Source organism: Antrostomus carolinensis, unplaced genomic scaffold (assembly GCF_000700745.2).
Source record: "Antrostomus carolinensis isolate BGI_N321 unplaced genomic scaffold, ASM70074v2 scaffold2295, whole genome shotgun sequence".
Taxonomy (NCBI): Eukaryota; Metazoa; Chordata; class Aves; order Caprimulgiformes; family Caprimulgidae; genus Antrostomus; species Antrostomus carolinensis.
The window spans coordinates 92,173-108,270 of record NW_010316923.1 but is presented as its reverse complement, the minus strand read 5'-3'; the positions used below and the strand labels follow the sequence as shown (position 1 = coordinate 108,270).

Here is a 16,098-nt window from a genome sequence, read left to right as displayed (position 1 = left end):
TCTCACTACCTGATCATCTAATCCACATTTCACTCCTCTGTGTAGGATGTGAGTTACTTTATCAAATGGCTCCTCACATCGACATTGACATCACCTGAGGGGGGACTTCATCTGCCAATGAACGTTCCTTTGAACAGCAGCAAACAGAGGCTGGGTGGGAGCAATTCTGTGAGTGACAGAGATCGATCGATTCCCTTTATCTCTGGTTACCCAGTATTTATACTGCACATGTAACTGGTAACAAAGCAGTGATACTCCCCGACCCACCCCTCCTTTTTCTGAGGGAAATTACCACGCAGGGCCTCTCAGAAAAGTTTCCAAGACATTTACCACAGTGTAGGTGCACACAGAATCACAGAATTCCCTAGATCAGAAAAGACCTTTAAAATCATGAGTCCAATCATTAACCCAACACTGACAGGTCCCCAACTAACCCATGTCCCTCAGCACTGTGTCTACACGACTCTTCAATCCCTCCAGGGATGGGGACTCCACCACTGCCCTGGGCAACCCCTTCCAATGCCTGAGAACCCTTTCAGTAAATAAATTCTTACTCATGCCCAATCTATATCCAATATCCAACCACCCCGAGGCCTGGGGCTGCTGGGCTGGAGGTCAGTACCACAAGTGGGTCAGTCCCACAGGCTGCTCTGCGCCTGTCCAGGCCGCTGCCCTGTCAGGGGTGGCTCAGGGTTGTCCTGCTGCTCAGCGTAGGTTGGGAACTTGATTGTTCAGCCTAAATATGAAAAGGAGTAAATTATGTCATTGGTTTTTTTTTTCTGTTACTGAAATTTGATAGCAATTCCTGTTAAGATTACCCTGTCCTAACATACTTAGCCTCCACCCAGGCTTTTTTTTTAAAGTAGACGTGTAGGACTAGTAGGGACCCATTGGGTTGCTGAGTAACATCCCTGTGAAATCAGAGGCAGCCAAGCCCTGTGGTCCCTCAGGAAAACAAAACAACCCCCCCTCCTACATCTTCTTCCCACCTTACTAGGTATAAATTGCCTCTTTTCGAAAGCTGAGTTGATGATCAAGACATACCAACCTCTCTTTAATCCTGCTAGGAGTGTCTAATGTAAGATTTAATATCTAACCTTACCATGGAAACAAAGTGCTGATGCAATGGGGACTCTTCAGCAGCTGGGTTCATATCAGTAAATGTTTTAACTGTAGACTAGGCTTCTTGGCTAGATACGCTTGCTGCAGACATCACAGGAAAACATTAACCATTTTGTCTTTTAAATGATCATAACTAGATTTCAGGTTTAGTAGGGTTGAGTGAGTGACTCTTTGTCATATGTAAGAGACTCACCAAATAATTTAGGTTAGAAGGGACTTCTGAAGCTCACCTTGTTCAAACCCCTTCTCCAAGCAGGGCCAGCTTTGACTCTAGAATGGGTGCTCTTGGCCTTGTCAAGTTGGATTCAGGATATCTTCAAGGAGAAGATTGTTTTATCACATAATCTGAAGAGGAATTGTTTTACAGGCTTGAATTTAGGCACAAAAAACTGTTAATTTGCTTTATGGACATGGATTTTTTTCAGAAACAGGCTGTAAAATTACACTCCTAGAGCCAGATCTGCATGCTGGAATAAATGGAATTGTTATCAGAAATGCTAAATACGCTGTAGCATTCTCAGGTGATCTGGGTTTGTTTGTTATAGAGAGGGAAGATGTTACATCTTGAATGCTTGTTGATGCTGTCCTAAAGAGCAGAACTGCCTGCCGTGCAGTTCAGAAGCTGCGGTAACATGCAGGAACCTTCATGTCTGAGAACATGCAGGGAAGTAACAACCTACCAGTCATGGTCACAAATGCTGTTTGCAGGCAACTGCTTCAAGAGAATATCTGAGGGTTCATGTCCACTAGGACATTGACATAGACAAAATGATGAAAATAATTTTTATGGATAGAAAATCTGCATCTGAGATACAAGTGGGGAAAGAACACACTGCTAAGTGTGTCATGATGATACATACTAATGGGGAATGGGGTACTCCTGTTGTCTCCCAGGGAACTCAGTACATGCCGCGCATGTTTTCTATCTCACTTTTCCCGCTTCACTGACCAATTTTTACAAAATCTTTTACATGCTTTCAGTTGTCCTTGTAAACTGCAGCACCCTCAAAAACCTGTTCAAATGGTTTGGTACTTAAAGAAAAAAAAATACAAGTTTAATAAAGTTATTTTTTAGAGAAGACTAAATCAGTGTTCTAGTCAAAGTGAAATGTCACAGCAGTAAGTGCTCATTTTAGACCCAGAAAAAGGTGCACAGTCACTTTTGATTGCTATTCAGATAAAAAAACCCACCAGACTCTGAGTGGTGAGGATTTTAATGCACAGTAAACCACAGTGTGTTGCACACAGACTGTTTTTTGTGTTAATTATTTAGTGGTGCTTTTATTTTATAGTTTACTTTCACAGGAAGACAGGGAATGAAGACTGAAATCCAGTTCTCATGATTAGGCAAAAATGTTACCCTGTGTCCATATGTTATATTTACAGTCATGCTATGCTAGATGACCCATATCTAATAAGTCATTTAACCACTGGGAAGGTGATTACTCTGAGTAGTCTAGGAAAAAATGCACAGAATCCCCCCCCCCAAACTTTGAAGGAGAAAAGTATGACAGATTTTGACACAGAAATACATGATAAGACAGGGGTACAACACTTAACTTATAAGAGGTTTAACAGCCAGCAAATATTCTTTTATTTTAGCTTTTAAAATATAGCTGCTAAACTAGTAAGCAATTTAGTACTGCAAACTTCCAAAATATGGGAGTTTTTCTATAGCTTATTTAGAGTTCATTCTATTTTTTTTTTTTTTTTTTTGCCTTCTTATAGGGTAGTAACTTCTCTGGCAAGACAGTTCAAGAGTCTGGTGGTCACTGAAAAAATGTCTGACATCCACTGTGTATTAGGCAAGTAGGGAGGTCTTTTCTGGCAGGAACAGGCAGGTGGGTGGGTGGTGCTGTAACTAATACAGTGCAACCTACAGAGGGTATCGGACACAAGGAAAACACAAGTGCCTTTTATTGCTGTTATGAGCATCCCTGTAAGAGAAACTTCTGTACCAAAGACTTACGACATGGCAGTCCCAGCTATGTTTCCTATTCTGATTTCTCACAAATGGCATCATCTGTGTGTGTTTAAAATCTCAAGCATTGGTTTGAGAAATATTTTACTGACCTTCATATTATTACATTTTGATGGTCTTCCATAATATACCATATACCCTTCCTTACAATGCCAGCCAAAACAGAGGAATGTGTCAGCTGCATTTACCAAGTTAAGGTTTGCAAGATTCAACTCTGTTTACAGAATGATTGTTTCCCTCTTATTCTGAAGAGCACGTGGAAGGAAGAGCATAGGTTTTGACTTGCTCTAGACTGCTGCAGCACTCATCACAGTGTTTAACCCACTATAGTGTTAGGCTGCAGAGTAGCTTAGTAAGATGGGGGGATAAGTCGTACTGTCATGCATTTTGAGCATCAGCATACTGTTTGCTATGTGGCCTGCTAAAAGGATATATTTTTCTGGTTTAGGAGATGAAAGTTGACTGTCAGGAGGGATTTTTGGTATGGAAGCACCCATTTCTGTTGCGTTCTCCAAAATTTTCTATATTTGTCCAGAGAATGAAAACACACAAATATATACAAAGACATACAAATACATGTTTATTAAATAGGTTAACATACTAGAATACATTTAAATATAGATATTCAAATATATAAATAAATATTTGTATGTGTGTGTGTGTAGGCAAATATATCTGTTAAAACAGTATCTGTAACCATTAAAGTAACCTCAGTAAAAACAGTTGATTGCGTGTTACCATCACTCGTGCATGTTTGTTATCTAAGTCATGGGGTGGGGGGCTTTAGAGGGGAGAAAAAAAAAAAAAGACAAAAAAACAAAGACTGCGTATGTGTCCTTATCCCCCTAATCAGAACCATCAAACAACATAAAAGGCTACTTAGCTTCAGCATGTGCTTGAGCTGTTATTTTGTTCAGAAACAGAACAGAAATGTTCTTTCACAGAGTATTTTTTTCCTCTGTACTGGTGTATTTTTGCAAAAGATGACCTAATCTTTGCTTTATAGCTTCAGTAATTGAAAAAAATCATGGTTTATCTTTAGTGTTTACAGTATGTATCAAGATGCAAGTTTAATTATTGGTAACAGGACATGGGTAGGCAGTAAATTTCTGATGTTACTTGTATGGAATCCATATTCTTCTAATTTCAGCAGGGGTTTGATGTGATGCAGGATGAACTAAAAAAGAAAAAGGAAGGTAAACACTAGGTAAATTGGAAATGAAATTTCCTAAAATGTGTATCATTCTGTGACTTGTAAAATCCCAGATTTTGTAATCTCCAGATGGAGAAATTTTGTTCAGATCTAAAAATCACACAATCTTCTATGTTAGCTGTACCACATGCTCAACTTAAAATGGCTTTGCTTTGCCTCCTGAAATAACTTTCTAAATTGCCACCGATGGAAAACCAACTCCCTGTGTCATGCTGTCTACAAGTCTTTGTCAGGAATAGCCTGTGTTCCTCTGCAGCATAACTTTTAATAAAATATTTAGCCGTATAGTATTGAAGGTAGACAGCATGTTCCAGCACTTTGTTGCATCGACAGACTGGTACGTGCTGTTTCCAAGAGGAAAAAAGCCCCTGGTATGTCATTAGAGCCTAAGAGACCTTTGCAGTCATTTGGCTTGTCAGAAAAATATTTTTGTTTTAAAAGTCTCAACCATCACCCAAACAGGAGTGAAAACATTAATTTGTAGCATATCTTGTTTGCTCTTTGTCTGACATAGATGCTCATTTATATTGACCTTGTTTAAATTTTCTCAAGCATACACATACCTACCCATGCCTTAACAGAAATCACATACCTAGACTAAATAATTTAACTACATTAACACAAAAGTTTTATCTGTGCTACAGGGAAGAAAGTGTCTATCTGCACACAGGCAGATTGAGATATTCTTGTGCCCTGGGTTCTTCAGTAGTCAGGTATTTTCTTTATTAGAGTGCATCAATATCATCCCCTTGGAGTCAGTTTCAGAGAGAACATAATTATGCAAAAATAGATTGTTGATTTTGATGATTTGCTTCTGTAAAACTTGAGTACAATAGAGTAAATTTTCTCCTAAAGAAATTACTATTTGCTATTTACACTGCAGCCATGTCAGCATCCCAACCATGCCAAAGCTCTGTCCTGCAAGCCATAGTGCAAGCCTACCAAAAACATTCTTTGCTTGGAAGCATTCAAGGTAGATATTCTATCCAGTTTAAATAGGATATGACAAAGAAGACTGGTGAACCTTAAAGATGAAGAGCAATAAAGAAGGATGAGGTCAAGAGAAATAATTGTATTGCTTCTACTGGCTTCCTAAGTAACCTAGACTGCATTCCTCTGCTTTCCTATTTCCATCATATTTATCTTTCTGTTATCATATTACAGAATCACACAGAATCACAGAATATTGGGGATTGGAAGGGACCTCGAAAGATCATCTAGTCCAATCCACCTGCCGGAGCAGGAACCTAAACGAGATCACACAGGAAGGTGTCCAGGTGGGTCGTGAGTATCTCCAGAGAAGGAGACTCCACAACCTCCCTGGGCAGCCTGTCCCAGTGCTCTGTCACCCTCACTGTAAAGTAGTTTTTTCTCAAGTTTAAGCGGAACCTTTTTCAGGGGTCAAACTGTTATAATTTGAATTTTAAGCACAATTGTAACTATTATATTCTTATAATTTTTTTGTAATTTTGGATCTCTTGTACTTTTAAAGTAATGCTGAACTTCTGACCTAGTTTTCTTTTACTCCTAAAAAAATCAAGGTAGTAGTGAGTGTTTGAACCACACAAATGTGTGCGTATGTGTCAGATTGGCAAGGAGCTTATTTTCTTAAATACGTGTAGTACACTGTAACAACATACTGCTTTGTTAGGGACTACATTTTCCAGAGATTATCAGATCTTATCTAATTGATCCTATTGAAAGGAGTCCATTTGGACAGTATTTTGTTTGTTTTCTTTTGTTTCTTATTTTTCCCTCCATTGACTATTAGCCCTTTTTCTATGGAAGTTAAACAGTTTGGGGTAGTCTTGTGAGAAAGGAATGCTTGTGTCTAAAGCACCACTTACTACACTATGGAATCAGGAAGACAACTTTAAAGACACATGTGCTTCTATTTTCTTGTATTTCTGTTTGTGACAGTGCTCAACTATCTGTGCCAAAATCATGCATTTTGCTCCTAAATACTAATTTAATACATTCCTCAATGAAGTAAATTCAGAAGGCTGTTATAATTGATCGATTGGTAATTGGCAGAAATCAGGTAATTAATACTAATCACATTCTGAAGAAGGTGAGCCAACTTTGCCATTATTTACACTATAAAAGCAAGAGACTTCCTGTCCCTAGAGCTTTTAATAAAATAGGTCATTCTTTGGCTAGTCTGTTCTTGTACTCTGACTGCCACTACAAATTGTATGAACTACACTTGAGTAAAATTTTGCATTTTTAAATGCTGTAGGTTTACAAATCTAATTACAGTTAATGCAAGTCTTTGCCCGGAGTTGCATATTCTTCCATCAGTAGTTTGGCTCAAGAAATTTTACTTAAAAGTTTTCATGGCATTTCAAGGCACTAACAAATTTTTCTCATTCCATAAAAAAGTATGCCACAAGAAAGAAATAATTCTAACACATGGGTAAAAACTCAGCTGAAGGAATCCCACACAGCTAGGCCTCAGATGGAGGACAGGGTGCTCATCATGATCGTAACAGTGCTGGGTAACAAGCACACAGTGCTCAGACAGCTGTTGAAGAAGGGTTGGACCCACTCATTAGGTAGCACAGTTTTGCTAGAAATCAGGTTGTCTTTGGTCACTTCCCAAGCTTGTGCCTTACCCTTCCAAGGAAAGTACATTCAGCTGGCTCACAGAATCAGTTCCTGAAGACGTTTTACACTCAGAAGGGCAAGGTTGGTATTTTCCTTTGTTTGTCGCTTGAGATTGTAGCACTGTGTGTATTACATGGACAGCTGCTGTGAAATGCAGAAAACTTCTTTCTTGGTATGAGGAAGTTACTTTGCACTGTATGGTTCTATACTTTATGGCTTTCTGGTATAATATTGTAAGGTTTCATAAGCAAGTGAAAAAATATGTAAAATATATGTTCTGTTAATTTTACTACTGAAGAAAAAAAGTGTGAGGAATCAGTTTCCTGGCATACCTAGGCCTCAGGTGTCTCTTATGGAACAGATTTTACTTCCTTCGGCATGAGCTCAAAACCAGACCAAAGACAGTAGCGGAAGCGTCATTCATAGCATCTGTGGTGGAAAGGTACAGAAAGTTGTCAGCTCTTCAACTTTGCTTTTACTCCCACTAAGCCTTCTGCTGACTTTTATTCCTTCCAGTTTGGAGGAGAGGAAGTTCAGCTATGTTCTCTCACAATTTGCAACATGATGTGGAAGGATCCTCTGCTTTCTCTGACTAATTTCAGGAAGCTAATGTATCATTAGTCAGCTAAATTTCATATATTAGGATAAAGAAGTTCATATTATGCAAAATGAATACCAAAGCCTGTAGTGAAAAAAATTAAACCTGTCAAACATTTGTGTCAATTTACTAGATGCATCGATTTTAATAGTTGCATCTGCTTTTCATTACAACTACTGACTACAGTTGTTGTCATCAATGCCACCCCTACAGCTCCACCTACAGCTAATTACCCTGCCCGTTGCTGACTCCTGGTTGTCTAACACCGCTGTCAATGTTTCTCTTCTCTTTCATCTGTTTCTGAATGTTGCCTACCCTCTCTAATAGCCCTGATGAGGGAAGCTGAGGAAATGCTTGTTCAATACAGTTAACCCAGAGTGTTTAAGTAATATACAAAGGATGGAAATGGATTTGGGCTACATCTTGCTTCTGTGTGGGCTGAGGGCATGGTTTGTGTGATACTGAAAGCACTGACTGTGTGCGCAGTTAATAACGATTAGTCAGAAAGCAAATTTGTACTGTAAAATTACATTTAAACAGATGGAGTTTCAAGAGAGAAATACATCCACTGGTATCTCCTCAAAGTCAACTGGCTATAAAAGCTGTTAAGTTCTTACCAATTCTACCATCTTGGTGAACTAGGATATTCTGAATTAGAACTGAAAAATGTGGAATGAAATAGTAATATTCTGTAGTGTTTACCTCTTTGCCTGCCCCTCAAATTTGCATTGCTTCTTTAGCAAAAGTAACAACGTGGCCTGAACATTTTTTCCCCCTTTTCCTCTCGAATCAGGCAATCTGAACCAAACACTCCTTTTTATAGGGTGTCTGGTAATAAGCCCCTGTGATAGCACATCTCAGTGCAGGAAAACAAAGGTTGCCTGTGGCTATATGTCATAAGGTTTTAAATTTCTCTTTGAACCAGAGCATTATTTCCCATTCTTACAACTGTACTGATGCAGAGTTGTATATATTGTGAATGACAGTAGGGTGCTCCCTACACAGATTGCCATCATTAACTTGAAGCATTTCTAAAAACATGGCAAGTCTATAGAACACTCATCTATTTAATACTCCTACTATTTTGAAATACAAAACATACCTTTGATAACGATAATTTTAATTCAGAAAGAGTGAACATTTCTCATAATCTGCTGATCTTGCCTCCTGTATCGTAACTCAGGAAAAATATTTCAACTCAAGTAATAAAGAATAGAAGCATAAGTCATTATGTTTGACAAAACTGTGTCTTGTCTTAATGGAAACTGGTATAGATGGTGCTATGTCAGTTACTTTTAACAGTACCTGAAAGCCTTGGAAATGCACATTGTCTTTGATGGCAAAAAGAGGCTCAAAACCAAACTTTTCCAAACTGAGGTGTTTGACTTTTTGATAACACCAAAAGACAGCCAACAGAGCAACTTGAGTCATCCTTCCTTTTGAGAACCAACATGGTTTCCAAACACATGTATTCTTACAGACTAGTCTCTGTCAGGCAATTTATGAATAAAATTTCCCAAGAATGGGAACAAGTGCGGCCAGCTTATGTGCCAAAAGCTTCAATGCAGTGAGTTACTGGATTTACCACCAAAATACTCTTTGCTTAGTGTCCATCTGTGATGCCCATCTTTTTCACCTTGTACATTTTAGCCATTGATTAAACTTGGAAAGTACAACTTTAGGCATTTCTAAAATAATTAATTCTATTATTTTTACATTGACTCATATGTCTGACATCATTGGGAAAATATGTAGCATTATTTCTCAATGTGAGTAAGAGAGAAGATAAAAAATTACTGGTCCAGAGGCTCTTTCTGTAGAGCACAGATATGTTTTTCCCCACTTCAAAGAAAAGGCGAATGTAGATAAACAGGTTGCTTTGCATCTGTGTAATATAAGCTCTTCTGCGTCTAGCAAGTGCATCGTATCTTGAAAGAATAGGTTGCTCTGTTCTGTAGGAAAACAGCAGATTGCCAGTATAAAACGTAAAGTTAGAGACAACTACAAGTCTGACACTTGGATTTCTCTTCTAAACACCCACATGCGAACTGTACACAGACTGCAGTCATTAGGCATGCGATCAGTGGAGCTGCATTGCTGCTGGAGGTGGGAAGGAGCTCACGCTGCCTTTTCACAGTTCCTTTAAGCTGCCCTAGGTGAGGGTTACCACCAAAAGAGATCATAACACTATGTCCCAGCAAACACACACCTACCTTAAGCTGCGTATTCCTCCTGTCTCTTGCCTGCATGAGTGAGCTGCGTGAGGGAGCTGGTTTTGCCAAGATAATCCTGGGAAGACCACTCTAGCTCCTCCCTCCTTTGCTCTTGGCCATGTGGCCCTGCCTTTCTTCCCTGGTGCTCACCTGGGACTCTGCTCAATCAGTTTAACGCATTAATCAACAGAATGTAATTTCTGATACTTCGTGTTCATGATTTTCTCAGGTTTTAGAAAGTTGGATCAGCTCAGGGAAGGGCTCTGTCGGAGAGAACTGGAACTGGCACATGTGACAGTAGTGGGAGCTGGAGTTCCCCACATGGCAGTGGTGAACCACTGTCTTCGCTGCCTTTTCTTAAAGTGCAGCTGTGAATCCTCCAACTCCCAGTGCAGCTCAGGTATTTTTAGAGCCTTATAAAAAGCAGCTTTCCAAAGCTTAGTTCTTCAAGCAGGAGGTAAAAGCAAGCATATTTACTCACCATGATAGCTCATTTGCATTGAGTTCGATGGATTGTTTCTACAGACAGTATAAACCATAAGAGAATATGAATGCCCCTCTCTGTCTTACCTTGTCCGATGGTTCAGCTAAGGTGAAATTCACATCAACATCAAGACGTCTTAATTAACAAATATATTTAGTGTCTTGGTGTGAGCAAGATGTCCGTGCTCCCATTCTAGTCTAAAGAGTGGAGAGCCCTAATCAGCTCACCTAAAGCAGACACCTCTATCTGGTCAGCTAAGTAGCTCTTTAGACTATTAACTATAATGGTAACTGAGACCTACCTGACACAAAGATGTTTACATTCCTGGAGCTGTTTTCTTCCACGGGGGGTCAATTAAACTGACAAATCATGAGCATATACCATCATCCAGGCTTTTAGACAAGACAGAATCTACACAAGACCTGTGCTGTTCTGGACTAGCACCCGGAAAACCAATTACATATCTCAAATGGCACTGGACATCTGTGTAGAGGAACTGAATCACACCCTGAATCCTTTGGGAGGAAAGGGCGTACCCGTGTCTAGTTGGATTCCTCCAACAGCTTCCTCCCTACCTCTAGAGAGAGAAGAGCAGCAGTAGTACATTACTAAGTTACACACTCGGAGACATTCAGCATATGGCATTTACCATAAAGGCAGACTATGTGACATTCCTGACATTTCAGGGTTCATATACTGATAGGTTTTAACTATCACTGCAAGTAACTATTAAGGTTTGTCAGAATACCTGATTTGTGTATTCAACTGTAAGTGTAAATCTTGAGCTACTGCAGCTTATTTATTTGCAACCACAGGCTGTTCCAGCCAAAGGTAAACTGGTCTGCTAAATTAGTAACATGTGTCTTGGCCAGTTCTGGGTACAGCATGTCCTATCTCCATCTATAAATTTAGGTCCGTGCTTCTATTTTTAACTAAATACATATCAATCAGTGAAAACACTGATATCATTAGGCACTGCTTCTATTCTAAGGAAAGTGGCATTGCACTTTATTCAATGAGAAATACTTGCTTTTTCCTAATAAAATCTCTTTTCCATAAAAAAAAAAAAATCTGCAATAAAACACATTGTGTCAGGACAGATCAAAGACAATACATTTATTAAACTTTGAGAAAAACAAACAAAACACTGACATAAAGAAAGTTAAATAGAAACTGAAAGACACATCTTCTGATGGGCATATAATGGCTTGTGTGACCAGTAAAGTACCAAAATGACATTCTGAGTTTGATTGAGGTATTTAACTATTTTTGGCAATAGAAACAGAGTAAGAAACTTCTTCCAAACACACACATAGGCATTACTTGCATTAGTGTCTATCATCTACGAAATTTTATATGAAACTAAATAATGTAGCTGTTAGAAAAATATAGCAGCAAATTAGCAGAATATCTAATGCACATTTACCATAAAGTACGTGCTAAACTTAAAATCCCACCCAATAGTTGGGCCCAGTCCTCTAGCCCTTGGTCACAACGAGAGCATCAGTGAGTTCAGTGGGAGACATCACGAGCAAGATCTGCATTCGCTGCACTTCATACACTTCTGTTCAGGTCAGACAAAAGAAATGAAGGTTCCTATTCGCTTTCAAAGAAGAACCCTGCTATGATGGAACCATGGCCTAGGAAGGTAACTTCTGAAGCAATAACAGTTCCTTGCAAAGCTCCGTCCAGTTCTTCATGTATGCAAGAACAAAGATAGCTTTCCCACTGAGTTTCAGCTTTCTCTCCTTTCCTTCTGAAAGTCTGCCTAACACGGTCAGAGGAGATGCTGTTAGGCTGCAAAAATGAAAACCACTTTTGAACAATACTGTATTTAATCCCCTTGTTCCACTTAAGTCTTTTAATCCTGTTATGTCTTTAAAAAATGAACTGCTGGCTAACTCCTGAAGTCCTTATTTTATTTTTTTAAAATCAAAACTTCATGTGGCGCAAACTAATAGATGCAGTGATACCTTTGGCTGTAGGAGGGCTTCAGAAGTTGGTCAAACGTGAAGAGATTACGCTGCTGTCACCACAGCTTATTCATGTGTTCTCAAAAATTCTCAGTGAAAGTATAGTTGCACACTGTTTAATACTGTGGTCAAAAAAATTTTGCTTATAAAAAAGTATATTATTAGCATTAACCAGAATCTGATGAAGAATAGAGTAATTTGCCCAAATATTTTGTATATTTTAAAGTTTTCTACAAAACTTTAAATATGTATATTTCTATACTAGTCACCATAAGAAAGTAATAGAACCAGTTTCTTTAAGTTTCTACAATATTTCAAAATTTCTCTACAGGTTTCTTTGGAGGTATAAAATGGCTCTGTAAAAATCTATTTTTCCTTTTTGCTGCAAACAAAAGTTGTAAAAACCAGAAATCTCCTTTTTAAGATTGCAGCAATTACATTCCTTAGATGGGACATCATAATTGAACTACAGTATGTAGTGTAATAGAAAACATTTATGTTTTTATGACTAAAATATTAAAATATATTTTATTAATTTATATAAATCAAAATAGATGTGTTATTTATTCAATCTACTTTTGTTTTTTCACTTATATGTTCAGTTCCCAAGTACTGATATAAAGACCTCTGCCAACAGCACAGTTTTTACTAAGCTCTTAGACTTTAAACCACCTGATTTTTAGCTTTATCAAAATGCATTATTTACTGTACATTAAACATAGTAATTTCAATGTTTAGTATCACAAAAATCAACACCCACAAGAACAAGACAGTCACTGCTAGTAAAACAGTTTCAAGACAAATTCATAGATAATATTTACAGAACACAATAGGAATATTTTGATGAATATTTTATGTTGCAACATTTCAGATAAAATTATAAGAACCACGAGAAACTTTTAGACTTCATTTTGGTTTCAGCATACAAGCTTGAGCTGACTCTGTGCTGTGAAACACTGCACACACCGAACCGAAGAAGAGCTATGGCATGATTTTGTTCAGCTGGTCTGTGCTCACGTAGCCACAAGACATGTTGAACTCCTTGTCTGGCACAGGCAGCGCAGTTGCATTGAGGACAAGGCCTTGTGGAGAGTGAACGATATGAATAGATGTGTAGTCTGGGACAGGCATCTCTGAACTTGGGGTTTCTGCTGTTGAAGCTCCAAGATTGACACCAGTAGTGGTAAGGCTCTCTGTGGTGAAGTAAGCGTCCTCGTTATAGCTTTGCTCCTGAACATGCGGCTCATCCTCTTCGTGGGAAGTCACAGCAATACATTTTTTCACATCTGCCTCACAGAAGTAGGCGTTGTCCATGGTGAAGTTTTGTTCTGTGCAGCCTTCACACTGTGCTCTCCCCACCTTGGATTTCTGTCCTGGTGAAAGTACAACACTGCCAGCCGGAGTAATATCACTCACTTGTGCATAGAAGTCAGTATTTGCCAATGAATTCTGGTTACTTAGCTGGGCATGGACTGGTGGACTAGCTGAGTCAATGCCGCCTGCAAACGGTGGCCACGGCTGGTTGCTTTCAGACTGAGTACTCATGTGTGGCTGTTGGGCGTCTGTGTCAGCAAGGCTTGGAAGTGACTCATCATTATCTTTTCTATCAAGGCACAAGAGATCCTCTTCTTTTTCAGTTACCTTTTTGAACTGATCAATATCAGAGATGGCATCACATGTGTCGCTTGCACTGAAGTCTGTCTCTGGAATATCTGGTTCACAACAACTGGCCCGTCCAGAATCATCATCCTTTGCTCCCAAGCAACTGTGTGATTTCAGATGATCTTCACTCAGGAGCCTGTCAGTATCCGAGACTCTGTTCTTTTCATCACAGTCTTCTATGTCCAGCTCAATAAACTCAACCCACAAGTCGTCATTGTACAGCTGTGTCTTGTAGTTGTCATGGCTGGCTAAGATGGAGTTCACTTCATCTAGCTTTCCTTTCTATAAAGCAAGGAAAAATGTTAAAAAGGAAATAATAAAAATGCTTGTGGTTTTTATGATGTTAAGGAAAGGTAACTGTAGCTGATGTAATAATTGCAATAGTTTTTTTTTTTAAATTATTTGATGAAAACTAATTCTGTGGCAACTCCTCCCACGTCATAGCTTTTTCCCACAAATTTTTTCTGCCTGGGACAATTGTCATCTGCTACTACTACAATGATTCCCACTGTAGCTTTTAGATCAAAATATTACCTTCAAGAGATCTGGGTCAATCCCTTTAATCTTTGGAACAGGCACAGGAGGAAAAATCAGCATTTTTAACCTGGAAAAAATAAATGATGGCTTTTAATTGACAGTGGTCCTTTTTGAGGAAGTCAGAAGAGAGTCTTACATTGCGTTTGAACTTAATTACTTCAAAAAACAGGACAGTCAGTGGGATACTTTAATTTGAAGATTCGATTTCAAATAGTCCTAAGGAAAAGAATTAATGTTTTCTCTCACTGCAAATAAAACCCCAAGTTTTCTGCAGCCTTCCTTGTTGAAATCACATACGTTTATGTAGGAATCCATTTTGGAGTCCAGACTTTGATAATTTAATGCTTTATAGAAAGAGCAAATTCCTAGAGCTCTGTAAATAGTTTAGTTTTTTACAAAATTTTCAAAGAAACCTGATACAAGCTTCAGTGTTCAGAGGAACTATCCCAATTTCTTTTTTTCAGGGACACAAGAATCTTGCATAAGCCAAATAAATTTAAATAAGGGAACAGAAAAAGAGAGTTGGCAAAAAGAGTGAATTACTTTAGAACTAATAAATAAACCAGAAACACAACTGCAAAAATTTAGGCTAGTATTTTTCCATCTCTATGACACTTCTGTTTTCTGAATTATTAAAGTAACAAGTAATATATAATAATGACAAGGTTTTACCCTGGTAGTGAAAAGACTAGTGACTTGCTTATGCATGTACATACTGTGGAAAGAGATATGATTCTAATCCTTCAGAAAGTGAATTTCTAATTCTTTGAGGGACAATAATAAAAAAACCCAAACAAACAGGAGGGTGATTTTTCATTAATAACAATCCAACAATAGCAGGTCATTCCTATCTCCTCCATTTTACCTCCTTGCTTCTTTTGCAAACAGATAAACTGTAGTTCCCAAAAGCAAAATGCAACATTCTCTTTATGCTGGGTTACTTGCCTATTTTAGAAAGCTGTGGAAATGGTAGATCCAAATCAAAATATTAATTTTGCTGCATTGTTAGTGACCTTGATGAGATCCAGAGAGGATCAGAGGAGTGTTAAAGAATGCTAGAGAGAAATTTAGGTGCCTTCTGCTTAAATTTGGAAAGCCCAAATTCCCCTGTTTTTGTTTTTGGTAGACCCTCAAAGTTCTGCCCAGCAAGCCTCAATGGGAGCCAGAAATCCAGTAATTTTCCACCTAATCCCCAGAGGGGCTGTGTTAGCTGTGCACTGGCTGAGCTCTCAAGGTACTAGTTTGAGACTTGCACTTACAGTTGAATCCACAAATCAGCAATTTTGACAGGACTGGGCAGTGCTTCTAATGAAACAGACAATGGATTTTACCACTCACTGCCTGGAGAAATCATTCAGGAGGGAGAACTATGCTCTGCTCCTTTCGTAGCCTTGCATAATTCAAGCCTGCATCTCTCAGCTCTAAAAGAGTATGGCCTAACCCGTACAGTATTGGCATCTGTCCTAGGGAGCCTGGTTCGGTTCTTCTGTTGTGTGCCCAACGATAGGACAAGGAGCAATGGGTGTGAGCTGGAACACAGGAGGTTCCGCTTAAACTTGAGAAGAAACTTCTTTACAGTGAGGGTGACAGAGCCCTGGGACAGGCTGCCCAGGGAGGGTGTGGAGTCTCCTTCTCTGGAGACATTCAAGACCCGCCTGGACGCCTTCCTGTGTAATTTCGTTTAGGTTCCTGCTCTGGCAGGAGGATT

The 16,098-nt window shown here is 38.9% G+C and overlaps 1 protein-coding gene across 1 annotated transcript in view; it reads right to left on the bottom strand.

The window, feature by feature from the left end:
* Positions 1–12,697: 12,697 nt before the first annotated feature.
* Positions 12,698–16,098, bottom strand: part of GHR (growth hormone receptor) — an 82,129-nt gene continuing 78,728 nt past the window's right edge. Inside the window, exons 8-9 of the mRNA XM_010168384.1 lie at positions 14,388–14,457; positions 12,698–14,135 (exon numbers count right to left, since the gene is read on the bottom strand). Coding sequence (XP_010166686.1) covers positions 13,173–14,135; positions 14,388–14,457 — 1,033 coding nt within the window. The 3' untranslated portion in view covers positions 12,698–13,172. The remainder of the gene's footprint in view (positions 14,136–14,387; positions 14,458–16,098) is intronic.